The sequence below is a fragment of the Arachis hypogaea genome, chromosome 16, assembly GCF_003086295.3.
Source record: "Arachis hypogaea cultivar Tifrunner chromosome 16, arahy.Tifrunner.gnm2.J5K5, whole genome shotgun sequence".
Classification (NCBI taxonomy): domain Eukaryota; kingdom Viridiplantae; phylum Streptophyta; class Magnoliopsida; order Fabales; family Fabaceae; genus Arachis; species Arachis hypogaea.
Window position 1 is genome coordinate 36142506 of NC_092051.1, and position 17700 is coordinate 36160205.

Below are 17700 nucleotides of genomic sequence, written 5' to 3' on the forward strand. Positions count from 1 at the left end.
AAAAAAGTAGTTATTTAACAAAAATTATTTTACATTTGGATAGGCTTTTTAAAAAGAGTTTTCAAGGTATTAAAAACGTCTTGTTTGTTAGATGCTATAAAGCAAGAACACTTCCTTGATTTGTCGTGTCCCCGCACGACACACATCGACACTCGTCCGTCATGCGTGTCTTCTGTGTCCAACCGTGTCTTAATAAAAAATAAAAAATTCTTACGCTTAGACACACTTAAATACTATCACATGTCAATATGTCCAGTCTTATTCTTAATATGTATTCTTGAAATGAGTTAAAAAATAGTATATATTATTAATTATTAAAACAAAATATATTTTAAATACTTTTTATAATTAAAAAAAATATTAAAAATAATTAAAAAATTAATTTATATTTTAATATCAATAAAATACTAAAATATCATTACAATTTATCTTAAAAATAATTTATATTTTATATATATATCATGTCCCCGTGTCTTATTAGAATTTTAAATTCACATATCCGCGTGGCTCATGTCATGCCGTGTCCGTGTCCATGCATGATAGGTTAGGTGCATACTCAAACGTAGCCAATGAGTGCTCAAGTTGTGCTTGCTACGGCAAGTTGCCAAAAAGCACATGGTAAACAAAGACACTACAATTTCTCTCTGTATTTCAGACATGGAGGAGACCCATCAAATTCAAGTCGTTGGTTAAGCATATAGCCAATATGATAAAAAGACTTTCTATCAATGACTTTGACATATCATCAATGATCAATAAATCAATACTTCTACAGTTGCACCTTTAGCAACAAACAGCAATTTCAAATAGTTTCAACTTCGTTAAATCACATTAGCTACTTTCTTCCATAATATAAATCTGTAGTTGAGTGTCTATCCATATTGCACAAGGAATCTTTGACATCAAAAGTTCTCTTGTTGAGAACGCCAAATCAAAGTTCAAAGCTGGTTTGGGAAACTGAAAGACAGGGAGTAGCTGAACTTTTTAATGATTCTTCCCTTTTGGGACAATCAACAAGCTCCTTCCGACTTGATAGCTCCAAACCATAGGATTTATCTTGGAATCTAGTATCATTCTGGGAGGAAGAAAGAGAATCACCAGTGAGCTTTTCCTGTGTCTGGAAATTTATGTCCATAAGTCCAACTTGTTTGCTCAAAAAATCAATCTGATAATCACATTGAACATTTTCCTTGTTATGGACACCTAGTGGATGCAAATCATTTTTAAGATCAACAGCACCTGAAACACAAGTATTATGGCCTCCATTAGTAAGAGTGATTTCATCGTCATGTATGCCAACAAGATGCACTTCGGCCACCATATTGTTGGCCTTCAAGTTACCTGACCCAATTGTAAGATGTTGTTCCAATTGAACTTCCTTTGGCGTGTCAGAAGAGCTTTTGACATTCTGCAAAGCACTAGATATCTTCATTTCAATATCTAACGATTCATGAAGAGGAGCTGGAAGTGAATTTTGCTGGTAAGTGGGTTCTATGTTTTCAGCTGACACGATAGATCTAGCCACTGGCAGCTTTCCAGTTTTTGCTTTCTTTTGACTGTCACTTGGATTTCTTGCTGCATGTTTTGGCAAGCCACGAGGTATAACAGAGTGTGGTTGCATTCCTCCACGTGGAGTGCGCACTGATGACTTAACCTGCATAATGGTAGGGAACCTCAGTAATGCATTGCAATAATAGGCAGACATGAAAAAAGAAATAGATGAAAAATCATAATTTAGTGAAACATGTATGGCAACTGCAATAATAATAGTAAATTATGTGACAATATTCATCATAATAATGATGCCAGTTTTATAAATTTCAACAACTAAACGGCACTTAAATAGATAGAATGCAAAACTCACCCCATCAAAGAAGCCAATCTTGGGTGAAGGAAGTCGAAGACCCGAAGGTTTCACAGGAGCTGGAGGAAAAACAGTTTCTCCGGGAGCAATCCTAGCACTTGAACTGCCAAACATAGTATGTTGAATTTTCAAACCTTCTATGCTTGAATCGTTCTGAAGATTCTGAGAATTTGTTCGCTCAACATCAGTGTCTGATAAGATCTGTCTACTAGAGCTACTTTCAATTCTGGTCCTTGAGTTACACACATTTTTAGCCATGGAAGCTGATGATGATGACTCACAAGACCAGTCACTGATAGAGCTAGCAGGTGAAATACTAGAAGAATGCTTATTCACAGACATCAAACTTGAGAGATTTGAAGGCCCATACTCAGTCTTATTTGTTGAAGCAATTTTTGATGGAGTACTAACAGCTGAGCGAGATGAAGGTGGCTTTAGAGTTCCAGCAGATGTGGAAGTTGCTGATTTTGTCTTGGATGATAATGACGGGACTGAAGGGGATTTGTATGATACAGAGGGTTTAGGCAAAATGCCATGAGAATCTTGAACAACAGATGCTTTTGGCACCGAATGGACATTGCCTGAAGAGATCAAATAAAAACATGAACAATAACTCATAAAGAAGGCATCCTTTTGCCAAAGTGAGAAATTAAAAAAATTGTGTTGAAGCAATTTCTGACCACCAATTATTCGTTTTGCCTTGAGATGTTCACCAAGTGACACCCTCTTGGATGATAGAGTTGAAATTGGACTAGGTTTTCCAGGTACCTTTGATTGCTTCGATATAGATGATTCTCTCCTTGTGGCAACAGGCTTCTTCAAATATGAAAATTAATAGGTATAAAAAACTCAAATTTCATTTCATGAATTCAAAGCTTTTATCTCTGCCAATGCATCAGTTAGCCATTTCTTTTTCTCAATAAGAAAAAGTACTAGTTCTATTCAATGGTTTTCTTTAGTGGCATACCTGTGGAAGTTGTGGAAAAGTAGGATTTCTCTTTGTAATCTTCCCTAATCCTTGTGCTGCACTTGGATTTTTAGAAGTAGGTGGAGCCTTTATCTAAAATCAATGGAAAGTTATTGCAAACTGTTAAATAATTATACCATTGATTTGTTTCTACCTAGCAACCTCAACTTCTTTAAGAGTTTGTTCATGGCACATACAATTTAATTTTAGGTTTAGAAATAAGAAATATGGTAGGCAATTGGATAACAGCCAATCATAGACACAAACATAGCATTCTTGAAATAAACCAAGTGCTTGGGGGCACTGCACAAATTTCTCCTCAAGCATTCTTATGTTTGAAATGGAGGTAACTGAGGCTAGTTATATTGGTTAATACTTTCCCATCCCATACTATTCTACTCTATCAGTAGTGCAAGTTACCTTGTTGCGAGAAGCTATGTGAATCCTTTTTGAAGCTGAAAACAAAATCAAGAAACAATCAGTTCAACTAACTCATGATAAATATCCTAGAATACAAGCAAAGTGGAATAAATAAAACTATATTCAAAACATGCAATAACATGAATTGTCAAATCCAAGAGAAAAAAAATTTCTCATATATTCATTCTATGTCTTAGGCTTCAAACACCTCAAACCACAATATATCTAAATGTGAATATTTAGGGGGGAAAAAAAAGATTGCAAGAATGCTAAGGCAAAAAGAGAGAAAACAAAAAGGTTTAGTGCATGATAAGACTTGCCCTCATCAGTTTGCAACCCCGATACCGCTGATGCTACTTTGCTCTTTCCACTAGCGAGGCTTAACTTCTTGTCACTAGACTTCTGAATTGAAGCTCTTACGTCTTCAAATAAATCTCCCTCTTGACTTTCCATTTCCAATGTCAAGCTCTCACTCCCTAATGTGGAGAGTGAGTCACATGATTTATACACATCCTCTTGAATTCCCGGTAGTGCGTGTTTTTCCTCCTTCTCAACACCTTCAATTATGCTCGACAACTCCTCCGGATCCAAAACCCCTTCAAATTTATCCATCAAATAGAAGCATCACTTACACTTAAAATCACACTGAAACTGAAGCACACCCAAAAAGTTAACAAATGAATAAGAAATTCAAGAGTGCTAAAGAAAATGTACCAGCGCTAGTGAAGAAAGCACTGTCCCAAGCTAAACTCTTGCGCAAGTTGCACTTGCTGTTCTTCTTCGGCTTCTCCACATCGGAAGTTTCGTTCGAACAGGGCTCTCGCTCCCACTCTTTGAGTTTTGTGGCGGCATCCTCAAACTTTTTGGAGTTCGGAGTGTATAAAAAATCAGTGTGCTGTTGGTTTTCTGAAACACACAATTCTAAAATGAATGAGATAAATCCAAAAGAAGAGTATCAACGAGCTTGGTTCAATTTCACAGCAAACAACAATTTAGAAGATAAAAACAAATAGAATTTCAAATAAAATCAGTTATAAAACAAGAGATGAAAGAAAAGAGAATGAAAAGTATGACCTAGAGGATGGTGATTGAGGGGATTTGAATCGAGAAGGGAATCGTCTGCAGAGGAAACGTCGATGATGCTGAGGCGTCGGTCAGAGACATCTCTCTTTCTGAGAGAACTTTCCGGTTCGGAGATCATCGGTGCGAATCGGCGGCGAAGTGAAGAATAAAAGAGGGAGGAGAATGAGGAAACAGAGGAAGGAGGGAGAGAGGCTTGGGTTTCGAAATTTTGAACGTTTGAGAAGCGGCTCTTTCTTTTTCCTTTTTGGTGTACAGAAGTGGTTCTTTCTAATTACTAATTAGCGGATGATTCCCATCAAAATTAAATGACTTTTAAATTTTAATTAATAGTTGATTTTTTTAACAGAATAATAAAAATATGTTTTAATCGTACTCTAGAAATTAGACGATGAATTACATGTATTGCATATATTACGTAATAAATATCTTTACATGTTTTAATCAAATATAAAATATTATAGTTAAATTAAATTCTAGACAATTAATACATATTTTAAATTTTTATTTTTTACACTTTATTTATTTATTGAATTGAATAGAAATGTAACGATTAATATATTAAAAATGTGTAGAATAAATTTTTTGTATCATTATAAAGAACAAAAAATAATTTATTTTTTATTTTTTAGGAGGTTATGGAACAATTCGTAAAAAAAAAAATATAAAAAATAAATAAGTATCTAATTTTTTTTGTTCGTCAATATATAAGCCTTTCAAAATTAAAATACATTTAAATATTTAACTCTCTCATCTTTCAAAATACGTTATATTTGTATTTCTATATAGATTTGAGATTAAAAAACGTAACGAATTTTATTGACATAGAAAAAATTATCGATGTATCTATTACAGTGTTTATATAAAGATATGGGAAAATTATTGATGTATTCCTTATAACATGTATATTTCGTGGCAGTTTACTAATCTTCCAACTAGAGTGTATGATGGTCCTAAGAACATTTCAACTAGAGTATTTTTAGAATATTATTTTTTATACTTTTAGGAAATAAAAATGATTTAAAATTAAAATTTGCATTGAAGTTGATTGATGAAATAAAATCGGTATTACATTAGAGATACCATATTATTTTGATAGAGAATCAATAAAATTTTACTACTTATATAGTTATGTTGATAAATAATAAAAAATAATATAAAATTCTAACTGAATTAAGATTAAGCATTAAAGGGTCAAAATTCACTTTTAATTTCAAATCGAGTATTCTGAAGTTTGACTTTTTTTAGATGGGTTAAATACGATTTTGGTTTCTAAAGTTTAGATAAAAAATTTTATTCGTCCCCAACTTTTTTGGCATTTAAATTCGTCCATAAAGTTCAACTTAGTTTTAAAATCGTCATTCGAACAATTATACCCTCAATATTATCATCTCCATCACAATCCCATTATGTTCTTCTTCTCACTCACACCTCTTGAGAGAGAGTCGCCCTTGCCCTCGCCTCGCCTTCGCCTCGTTGTGCCTTGTTCTCGCCCTCACCTCGTGTTCTTTGTCATCGTCAGCAGGGACGAACCCAGTAACAATAATGAGGGGGCACTTGCCCCCACTGTGTTTTTATTTTTTATTTTTAAGATTTAATTATATATAATGTGTTTCTACTTCAAATTTTAAATATCTCCACTGCAAATAAATTAAACCCAATTAGCTAAAGTTCTAAATTCACTTTTTTATTTTTCTATCATTTTGACTATTATTTAACCTAATCAAATTTAGTTTTTGTGCCGTCACTTCTTTATTCCCTTGAATTCTTTTCTTATTTTTATATTTTCAACCTTTTTTCTATTCCTTATCTAGTGGTCATCTTGTCTTTATCAAAAGATAAATTTTAAATTCTCCATTTTTTTATATAGCTCTCCATGACTCTATGTATCTTCTAATTTCATTGTTTCTCTTTTTAATATTTTCAATTGCAAATTTTAATTCAAACAATTATAATTTAGATATTAATCTAATGTTTTATTTTCTTCGTGACTTTATATATTTTATTTTATTCTCAATTTATTCATCCTTATTACTTGTTTTTTATCTTTTATTTTATTATATGTACCTATATTGCATATAAAATTTTAAATTGAATTGATTAATTTACTAATTTAAAATATATTTTTTATTTTTAGAAATAGTAATAGAAAAATATTTTTACAATACATATTTTAGCATCACTACCGCGCCTCCCTTCCCCTTCCCTCTCTGCCCTTCGCCGCCCAGATTTACTGCCACCACCACCATGCAGCTCTATTGTCGTTGCCATCACAGGCAAGTTAAGATTCAAGTTCCTAATTCATGTTTTTGTTCATCACAATTCCTAATTTCTAAATTCATCACAAACCCAGCAACTGAGCTAACAGAGAATCTTGTAGAACATGTGTGGTGGTGTTCTTGTTCTTGTTTTTGGATTGTTGTTGCTTTTCTTGGTTCTTTGGTTTTGGTGAGAAATTGGAGGAAGAACAAGATGTTTGTTGTTCTTGTTAATGTCTGATTTTCTTGTTAATAATGTTTGTTTTGATGATGATGATGATTTTTTTTTTGTTTGTTAGAATGGTGTTATTGAATTGTTGTTTTGGTTTTAATTTATTTGAGGTTTTGTTGAAGGTTGAATTCTCTTGTTGGATTCATAAATAAATGGTGATGGGAGTGGCAGTTGGTGGGGTGATAATGGTAAAAAGAGAGAAACAGGTGTTTAACGGTAGTGGTAATGGTAACGATATGAAGAATAGATGATGATGGTGGTGAGAAGAGAGAAAGAAGAGGTATTTTTGTCATTCAAAAATTAATCTGTTAAAAAAAACGATTTTAAAACTACGTTAAACTTTAGAGATAATTTTGTATGCAAAAAAAGTTAAAAATAAAAAAAATTTTTGACCTAAACCAAAAGAACTAAAATCGTACTTAATCCTCCCTGGAATATACTTTATTTCACGAGTTTCTCCAAAGTTGAGTTTCTGGTTTTAGAAATCAACTTCGAGCATCACTGCTTGAAAATTCTATTGATGGTCTAGTTAACACTATATCGTAGAATAATTTTCTCTCTACTTATGTTGTGAAAATCGACAATGAAAATATTATGGATCCTAGTAAGTTATTCTTCTATAATATTTCATAAAAAGTTACTTTTGAAATTAATGAAATTTGACTTCCTCTTTAAGATTCTTTGTCATTTCATAACTTAAATTTTTAACAAAATAATTTGTACCTACAATCTGAAAAGAAAAATTGTTATCATGTCAAACTAGTTAGCTATATTTATTACGTATTGGCTTGGTCTAATCAACCGCAAATAGATTACTTCGCATGAATTCAATTAGAAAAAGTATAGATAAACAACAACATTGCTGAACAATATGAATAATAGAATTAAAAAAATAATTAATTTTAAATTTAATTAGTGGTATCAATAATTAATATCTAATAATAACCAAATTTAAAGTCTATTATTTATATTGTTCAAAAAAATTATTAGTTACTTAACATAACCCAGGTTCTTTCATTTTTTTCCTCAAAAGACACTATTGTATTACTTTAAAAATTTGTTCTTTGAACTAACTATTTTGGAGGCAATATCAAATTTTCATTACCTCTTTATATAAATGTCACAATATAGCTTCAGAGTACATTAATAATTTCATTATTTTTCATTTTCATTTGGAGTGAGCTTCCTTGCGGATTTTGGTGGCTTGTATAGTTGTATTACATTACTTTTCAATTATTTATTCTCTTAAAATTTAGTTCTATTTATTTGTTTCTTAGCACAGATAATTCATAACTTTTTCGTATTTATATTCTAAAGTAGTCATTACTTTTGTTAAATTCCAGTGAATATAGAATAAAAAACTTAAAAATAAATTTAGCATTATGTGGACAATTAAAAATCGGCATAAAACACAAGAATATTGGGACAAAGTAAATTCTTTGCTAAATCATTAAAAATTTTTTTCGAAGTTGATTTAATGGTTTTGTTTGATTTTGAAGTTGAGAAAAGGATGGTCAACTTGAATACTCTTTCAGTACTTGGCACAACAACTCATTTTCAAGTATATTTATCATCTCAAAAGGTATGTTCAGAGACTTCAATATCTTCAGCGACGTATTTTTTTCTAACCTTTTTTCTACACCTCCACATAAGCACGGTGACGAATGCATTAGTAATCTCTCTTTTATATCAACAAATTCGGTTAGGTTGTTGACTCAAACTCTACACAAAGATACAAATCTTATGTGTTTTAAAAGGTGAAAGAGTTAAATATATTTTCTAATTCTGGGAGATTTAAATGTCTACTAATAAAATAGAGTCAGAGATTTAGTTATTTTTTTTCGAAAAAATAATGATGTGATACGGTGCCGGTGATGTAACGCGCAACTACGGGGTAAAACGGGAGCGTTTAGTTGGGTTTTTGTCTTTGGCGATACATCTAATCTAGTGTAATTCTATTTTCTAATTCGAATTGTTTTCTTTTGTTACACGGACGATGATAATCTATGGAATTAATAAAATTAAAAAAAATGTTAAAGATGTGCATAAAATGAGCAAAAGGTCCTGACGAAGATGTACTCATTACAGCATATTGAGGATAAACATGAATTAGAGAAGTTGATATATTTTGAAGCAGGGGAACAACCTAACGTGACGGAGCCTGTTAAGCACAATAAAAAATCATTTGACATAGCGTGTCTGTACACATGATGCTAACGGTAGAAAGTAGTGATGTAGCAATTGCATATGAACTAACTAGGTTTAATTGAATGAATTAATACTCAAACATTCAAATTTCGCTATGAAAGATTATTTATTTTTTAAATTAGTATTTTAGAAAAATTTTTGTCATATTAATTTTTAAAAGATAAAATATAAATCAAATTGGTTCTTTCGTTAGTTAGATGATGACGTATTATAAGATTATTGGTTGACGTATTCGGCCGATGACATCTAGCACGTCACGTGTCACTTGACATGTAAAAAAAGTTATTTATAATTAAAATAATCTCTAAAAATCCAGACGTAAAAATTTATCTCTAAAAATTTAAAAATTAATCAAATTAGTCCTTATATAAATTTTTTTTATTATTTCTTCATAATATTAAATTTAAAATATTTTTTGATAGTACTAATTTTAATATTATTTTTAGACCTTAATAAACAATATTCTCTTGGATTTTTTATTTTAATAAATAAATTATTTATAATAATTACTGAAATAAATAATTTAAAAAATATTTACCGAAATAAATACCCCTCTCTTATCTCGTTTACACTATGAATGAGATAATTTTGCACGTATCTCATTTACACCTGTAAACGAGTATGTATTTATAAATATAAAAATATATTTTCTGAAAATAATAAAAAATATTAATAAGAAAAAATATTAATAAATTTGAAATATAAAAAACTCGTACGATGTTTAAGTTCCATGATGAGAATAAATACAGTAATGTCCAGACACCGGATTCGATGGTCCCAGAACGTTTGGACTATTAAATGGTCCCATAACAAAACATATTTTTTAAGTTTTTTAATAACTAATAAATAATATTTATCTAATTTTAATTACAAATTAACCCCATATATTTTATTTAATCATAAAAACTATTTTTTATTTTATAAATTATTATTTTATCATTAATCTATTATGTTTATTAACAATAAAAAACAAAAACAATAACGAATTAGATCTTCCATTGATCGTAATAAACTTTTTGGCTATTCCAATCGATTAAAATATTATATTTGATCCGTGACGTTCGTCCAAGACTCTGAAATCATGTTTCTTTGAAAATCAATCGATTGAATTTCAGGTTTTCCATTCAATCGATTGAACTACAGGTTGTTATCACAAAACAATTGATTGAAAATTGTAGGGCAGCATGGTTTTCACAAAAATCAATCGATTGGTCATATTACCCAATTGATTGAACGATGACTAAAATATGGGTTTTTAATAATTCAATCGATTACTTATACTACCCAATCGATTGAATGCTTCAAAACAACCTGAGGTCTCACAATTCAATTGATTGGTTGTGTTACCCAATCGATTGAAGTCATCAAAACAATATGGATTTGCCCAACCCAGTAAAAGATACATAAAAGACATATAAAATTGATTAACCATCACTTACAATTCTTAGGCACAAAAAGTCATAAGTCTATTCAAATACGTATAATATATCATCATTTATCCAAAAGAGAGAATACATAACCAATTACCCTAAAGAAGATTGAAAGTTTGGAGTCCCATTCATTTATGCAGTTAATCACGTTCACATGCTCAAGTGAATAAGTTCAAGAAGACAATGTTATAAGAATGCAAAATTGACATCACAGTTTTAAGATCTGAATATAGCTAAAACTAAAAGACGGACGGAATGCAATTCTTAGTGGATTAGGATCAGCCTCAATTCTTTCCATTAATATCAAGTTCTAGATATGCAAATCCATATTGTTTTGATGACTTCAATCGATTGGGTAGTATAAGCAATTGATTGAATTATTAAAAACCCACATGTTAGTCCTCGTTCAATTGATTGGGTACTATGACCAATCGATTGATTTTTGTGAAAATGATGCTGCCTTGCAATTTTCAATCGATTGTTTTGTGATAACAACCTGTAGTCCAATCGATTGAGTTATGGGAAACCTGAAATTCAATCGATTGTTTTGATAATCCAATCGATTGATTTTCAAAGAAACATAATTTCACAGTCTTGGACGAACGTCACGGATCAAATATAATCTTTTAATCGATTGGAATAGCCAAAAAGTTTATTACGATCAATGGAAGATCTAATTCGTTATTGTTTTTATTTTTTATTGTTAATAAACATAATAGATTAATAATAAAATAATAATTTATAAAATAAAAAATAGTTTTTATGATTAAATAAAATATATGGGATTAATTTGTAATTAAAATTAGATAAGGACTATTTATCAGTTATTAAAAAACTTAAAAAACATGCTTTGTTATGGGACCATTTAATAGTCCAAACGTTTTGGGACCATCAAATCCTTTGCCTAATGTCTACTCCTAAAAATTGAAAGATGGAAAGCGTGAGAAGTTTTAATTGTATTAGGAGATAAATAAGACAGAGGAAGAGTGAGAGACAATTGTTTGCCAATTGTTAGGAGAGGTTGATGGGATAAATAAAACAGATGAAGAGTAGGAGAGATTTGCCTATTATTAAGAGAGGTTGATGGGATAAATAAGCGAGAGATAACCGTTTCAATTCTCTTATCATCTTTTTCTATTTTATTTATTGTACATCAACTTCATGCTTTCCATCTTTTAAATATATTCCTATACGAACAAACAAAATTTAAATATATTTCAAATTTTTATATACTCCCATACAACAAATAAAATTTAAAATATAATTATATTTAAATTATATTTCAAATTTTTATGTGCTATTAGGCAACAAACGAAATTTGAAATATATATAATTTAAATTTAAAAATTAATACTCAAGAGAGTACATAAAAAAATTTAAAAATTTTGTCTGTAAAAACAATAGTATTAATAGTGGGGTAGTTAAAAAAAAAGTAATCGTATTAATAGTGGATAGTTTAATGGTGCGTAAACATGGCTCAGGATTCGGTGGTCCAGGAACCTTTGGACCACTTAGTGGTCCAAGTAAAAAAACATGTTTTTTAAGATTTTTTAACAACTGTTACATAGTCCTTTAACTAATTTTAATTATAAATTGACCCTATATATTTTATATAATTATAAAAACGATTTTTTATTTTATAAATAATTAATTTATCATAAATTTATCATGTTCATAACAATCAAATACAAGAACAACAACAATTAGATCATCCATGGATCCCAATTTTCTTAAAATATTACATTCGATCCGAGACGTTCTTGAGGATTCATGAAATCGTGTTTCGCTGAAATCCAATCGATTGGAATATCAAACCAATCGATTGAAATTTAACCCAATCGATTGGATTTCAGTTTATCACTAAACAATCGATTGTATATTGCTGGTAAGCATGGTTTTGCATAAATCAATCGATTGGTGAAAGTAACCAATCGATTGAACAATGAATTAAATGTGAAATTTATGTAATTCAATCGATTGGTCACGGCTAAACAATCGATTGGTCTTAATATTCAATCGATTGGTTACGGCTAAAAATCGATTGAATTATCATCAATTTCAATTTCAATCGATTGCATATAAAACCAATCGATTGATACTGTAATTATATGTACTCCAATCGATTAAAATAACAAAACAATCGATTGGAACATTGTTTTAAGTATACTTCAATCGATTGGTGGGGGCTTGATTTCGTTTAATCTATCTACCAATTTTAAAACTTCTTCTTTAAATATGATCCGTCTAAGATTATTATTACTATTAGTTGCCAAATTTTTGAACTTTTGTTAATTTGTTTTTTCCTGCTACTACTACTACTATTATTATTATTATTATTATTATTATTATTATTATTATTATTATTATTATTATTATTATTTTGAATTTCATTTGAGTATTTAGCTAATTAATGATAATTATCTTCTTATTCATCTATCTTATTATTAAAATTCTATCTTGCTTTTGTAAAGTTTTATTTTGATTTAGATACTCTAATCTTATCTTTTCCTTAATATTAACATTATAAATTGGTGAATAATCCATCACCAATTATTCAATCCCACCATTAAAATCGTGTATCACTCTCTTTATAAAAAATCTCATTGTTTTTCTTTCGAACATCCATCCATCTACTAAATATCCAATTTTTTTTATTTTTTATCCGTCTATTTAATATCCACCTTTTGTTCATCGTTAATCGACAATCACCGTTGCACCAATCAATCACCGTTGCACCAATCAGCAAAGATCCAATCAATTTTTTTCATTGTAGTGTTCAGAAAACAATCCATCGTTTTGATTACAAAATCGAGGTAAGTGGATAGAATATCTAATTTTCCTATTATTCGTTTCGATACTTTATTCGTAAAATTGATTGTGTAATGAAAAAATATTTTTTTATCTTTTATTAACTGACAAGACATTGAGAATTACTAAAAAGTAAATAGATGTTATTATTTTTTATTACTAATTGGCTAGCAATCAGGGACGGACCTAGAGGGGGCGAGTAGTGGCCTGAACCCCCCAAAATTTTAAGAAATTATACTTATATATAAAATTTGTGTTTAAAAAATAAAAACAAATATTAGGTAATTTAATAGTTTTATATGTATTATTTTTCACTATGTAATAGATTTATGTCTTAATTGTTAATTCACTAATATCTTTACCTAACTAATTTAATATCATACCCTCAAGTCTTTGTACCTTTCAAATTAGTTTTTATATAATAATTTCTATATTTTTTTTTAAAAAACATTTGTTTTTTTATATTAATATATTTAACATTCATATTTTTTATATTAATAATAACTTAAGTAGTTATGTTTTGGTAATCACATTATGTACTGTAGATATTATTTTCTTGTAAAAAATATTAATTCTTCTTCTAAATTCACATTGGTAAAAGAAAATTTTATAAAGATATCTTATATATTGTATTCTACAATGGTACCGTGTCTTTCAATTAATTAATAATTTATAATTTATTTTCAAATTTTTTTAAAACTTTTGAAAGAATGAATTTTAGTTAATAAGGTATGTGATCATTTTTAACAAACCCCGTTATAAATTATATGGTATTTTATAAATTTGTAATGTACAATTGTTAAAGTTATATTTTATTTATGTAATTATCATATTAAAAATAAATTTGTTGGAAAAAGTTATAATTATATGTATCTTAATAAATCTATTAAAAAACTAACTCCAATAACTATATGTTTATTATTTTTATAGGTTAAAAAAAAATTATATAAAAATTGGCACCTCAATATTAAAATCTCTGGATCCGTCCCTGCTAGCAATATACGAATCTATCTATTGTATATAATGTTATAAGATGGAGTGTATTGATTTTTTTTTCATTGGACATTTTAAGATGTCAGGTATATTTACGGACACTGAGATGAATGAGCAATACCAGGAGGACGATGACTTTAACCAACAAGAAGAGCTAGTAACTGACCAAGATATGATGGATGAACAGAATGAATTCGAACAAGATTTCAGAGATATCATAACCGAGGGAGCGTTTTTTTCTGAATCTGATACGTCAGATTATATCGTTGAAGCCGCTTATGCGGTTGACTCCGTGCAAGACATTACATCTGTGAAATTTAGTGAGAATTTTGCGGAGGAAATTGGCAAATACTACTTTTCTACTTTGCAGCTTGCATTTGATTTTTATATGAAGTACTCAAAGTCGAAGGGCTTTAGTGCAAGGAAGAGCAAGACCTTCAAGAATAGTAGTGGCGATATTTACAGACAACTGTTTGTATGCCACAGGCAAGGATTCAGGATGGAGAAATATTACACGATGGAAAAAAGGAAGAAGGAGCCTAGGTTGGAAACAAGAACTGGATGTGAAGCCCGAATGGATGTTAAATTTGTACCAGAAAGTAGAAGGTGGCATATCTTTTATTTCTCTGACGAACACAACCATGATCTATTGGATACACAATTCAGTGCTATGTTGCCTGCCCACAGAAAAATGTCAGAGGCAGATATTATGCAAATGATGAACATGCTAAAGTCAGGGATCAGCACCTCACAGATATTTAGTCTTCTAGCTAGCCAAGCAGGCGGATACGAATTTGTTGGCTATGGTCCCCGAGATATGTACAATAAGATTGCTCGGGAGAGGCGTCAAATTCCTGGTGATGCAGCACGAGTGTTGAAGAAGTTGGAGGATATGCGGTTGAAGGATCCACAATTATATTTCAAGGCATGTCACGATTCAAGAGGTCTGTTACGTAATTTGTTCTGGTCTGATGGGATTAGCCAACTAGACTACCGACTCTTCGGGGATGTTATTGCTTTTGATGCTACGTACAAGAAGAACAAGTATAGTTGTCCGTTAGTAATATTCAGCGGGGTTAACCACCACAACCAAACAACTGTTTTTGCTGCTGCGTTAATCGCAGACGAAACTACTGATACATATGTTTGGCTCCTGCGTCAGCTCATGTTTGCAATGAGGGGCAAGACCCCGACCTCAATCATAACTGATGGGGCCATGGCGATTAGGAATGTAGTGAGAGATGTATTTCCCGAAGTCAGACATAGGTTATGCGCTTGGCACCTTATTCGAAATGCAACTAGCAATGTTGGAAATCCATCGTTTACATCTAAATTTAGAAAAATCATGACAGGAGACTACGAGATTCCCGTGTTTAAGCATAAGTGGGTTCAGCTTATTGAAGAATTTGGAATTGAGGATAAGCCGTGGGTGATCAACATGTACGAAGAGAAGCATATGTGGGCTACTGCATATCTAAGAGGAAAATTCTTTGCTGGCTTTAGAACTACATCAAGATGTGAAGGTTTACACTCAGTTGTGGGAAGGTATGTGGGGTCGCGGTATGATTTGACAAGTTTTGTAGATCATTTTCAAAGGTGTGTAGCACACATGCGCTTTAACGAATTTAGTGCTGATTATGAATCTACACGTGGGGTGCCCGTCATGCAAACTTGTATAGAGCTGCTAGAGAGATATGCTGCTGAGTTATACACTCATGAGATATTTCTTTTCTTTCGGCCATTTCTCTCCAGAGCTGGATCAATGCGGGTTCTGAACATAGATAATAATGATGATTGCATAAAATACATTGTGTGTAAGCATGGGAGGCCCGATTTTACGTGGACCGTTGATTTTCGTCAAGAAGAAATGATCTTCATGTGTACCTGTTTACGAATGGAGTCATTTGGTATTCCCTGCGAACATATTGTGAAAGTTCTGGTTGACAGAGACATCCGTGAGATTCCCCGGTCATTGGTATTGGATAGATGGACAAAAAAGGTTAAATCAGCACTCAATGATCCAAGTGGGTTCACCAGGGATGCTGTTGTTATTAGTCGTCAAAGTGCTTTGGTGGAATTTTCTAAACAACTGGCTGCTGTTGCTGCTAAAGTACCAGAGAGATATGAAGAGACACGTGATTTAATTATGGGATTGTACTCATCTTACAAGGCTGCAGACGAAGGAGATAATCAACCTCACTCAGGTGTTGCTAGAAGTATCAATCCGTATGTGCATCCAACCACTGGAGGCTCAGGACAGCCATCTAAGAGGAAGAAGCGGCAACGTTGTAGTGTTTGTCAAATGGAAGGACATAAGAAGACAACATGTCCTTGGCAAAAGGACATTGACAACAACGTTTTAGAAAATGAAGCAATCGGTTCGGACGATGGCGACATGTGTACCGAAGCAACGGCTGAGTTAGATAGTGATAGTTAGCAACCTCCATAATCTTTAATGTTTTTGGGCAGAAAATCAGTTCCGTATTTGTATTTTTTCTTTTTCACTATATTAATGAGATTTTATACATTCTTCCAATAGTCGTGCTTATGCTTTCTATGTGTAATGAGATTTTACTAATATGATTTCACTGCAAAGAATTATCGTAATTATATATCATTTGTTGTACACGCATAAGATTTCTCCTTTAATGTAGTATATGCAGTCTAATTTTGAATTGGTATAATTATACCACAAAGTTATAATTATCCCACAAAGCTATACCAAAAGGAACTGGATTGGTAGGAAGATCTTTATCAAAAGCTATAATTATATTTTAGGATATATATTTAAAATTTATATATTATTTTATTCTAAAATAGTTTTTTTGGTTAGACCACGGTTGGACCGGTTCAACCAGTGAACCAGTGATTCTGTCGGTTCGATGACCGGTTCGGTTCTCTGAACCTTGCTCATAATACATTCATATACTTATTAATTTATTATAATATATTTATTTCTTTGTCTTTTTTATATATCTGGAACTAATGATTATTTTTTCACTGCCATGTGTAGAAATAATTATTTTAGAATACTATATCATTAATTCCATCGAATAAATAATACTATGTGTAAGTTGATTTTGGATGAATAATAGGAAGGGTAGAAAAACGGCTGATGATATATTTTTAATACTGTACATACATATTCCACAATATTTCACAATAATAATATACTTGAATTAATCATTCTACTTATATGACAAGATGAATTTGCTTTCTTGGTGGGATTAGCAATTGGTTGCTTACAATTAATGACAATCTAGCTAGGTAATAATCCTAGACTCCTAGCTGTTAGTATGTAGCTAGCTTCTTTAGTTTTTCCATTTCAATTGTAATCCACTAATGTTAATTAAATTGAAGTAGCTAAGTATGAAAATAATTCGGATAATAATTCGGTTGTAACGAACTAAGATTTGGGTTTTAAAACTAAGCAGTTACAA

The 17700-nt window shown here is 30.9% G+C and overlaps 2 protein-coding genes across 3 annotated transcripts; one reads left to right on the forward strand and one right to left on the reverse strand.

The window, feature by feature from the left end:
• Positions 1-627: 627 nt before the first annotated feature.
• On the reverse strand, positions 628-4632 carry LOC112759044 (uncharacterized). Of its 2 annotated transcripts, none has more exons than XM_025807861.3 (9): positions 4326-4632; positions 3966-4157; positions 3572-3847; positions 3252-3286; positions 2832-2924; positions 2545-2677; positions 1865-2445; positions 1342-1654; positions 628-1239 (listed from the first exon to the last, which is right to left on the reverse strand). In XM_025807861.3, exons 1-9 carry the CDS (start codon positions 4450-4452, stop codon positions 932-934), a joined length of 2058 nt encoding a protein of 685 aa, XP_025663646.1. In that variant the 5' UTR covers positions 4453-4632; the 3' UTR covers positions 628-931. The 2 variants fall into 2 exon arrangements, with proteins under 2 accessions (XP_025663646.1, XP_025663645.1); XM_025807860.3 differs by having other exon boundaries at positions 2545-2680.
• Positions 4633-14339: 9707 nt separating this feature from the next.
• On the forward strand, positions 14340-16697 carry LOC112756997 (protein FAR1-RELATED SEQUENCE 5-like). The gene has a single exon (XM_025805598.1). It carries the CDS (start codon positions 14340-14342, stop codon positions 16695-16697), a length of 2358 nt encoding a protein of 785 aa, XP_025661383.1.
• The last annotated feature ends 1003 nt before the right edge of the window (positions 16698-17700 follow it).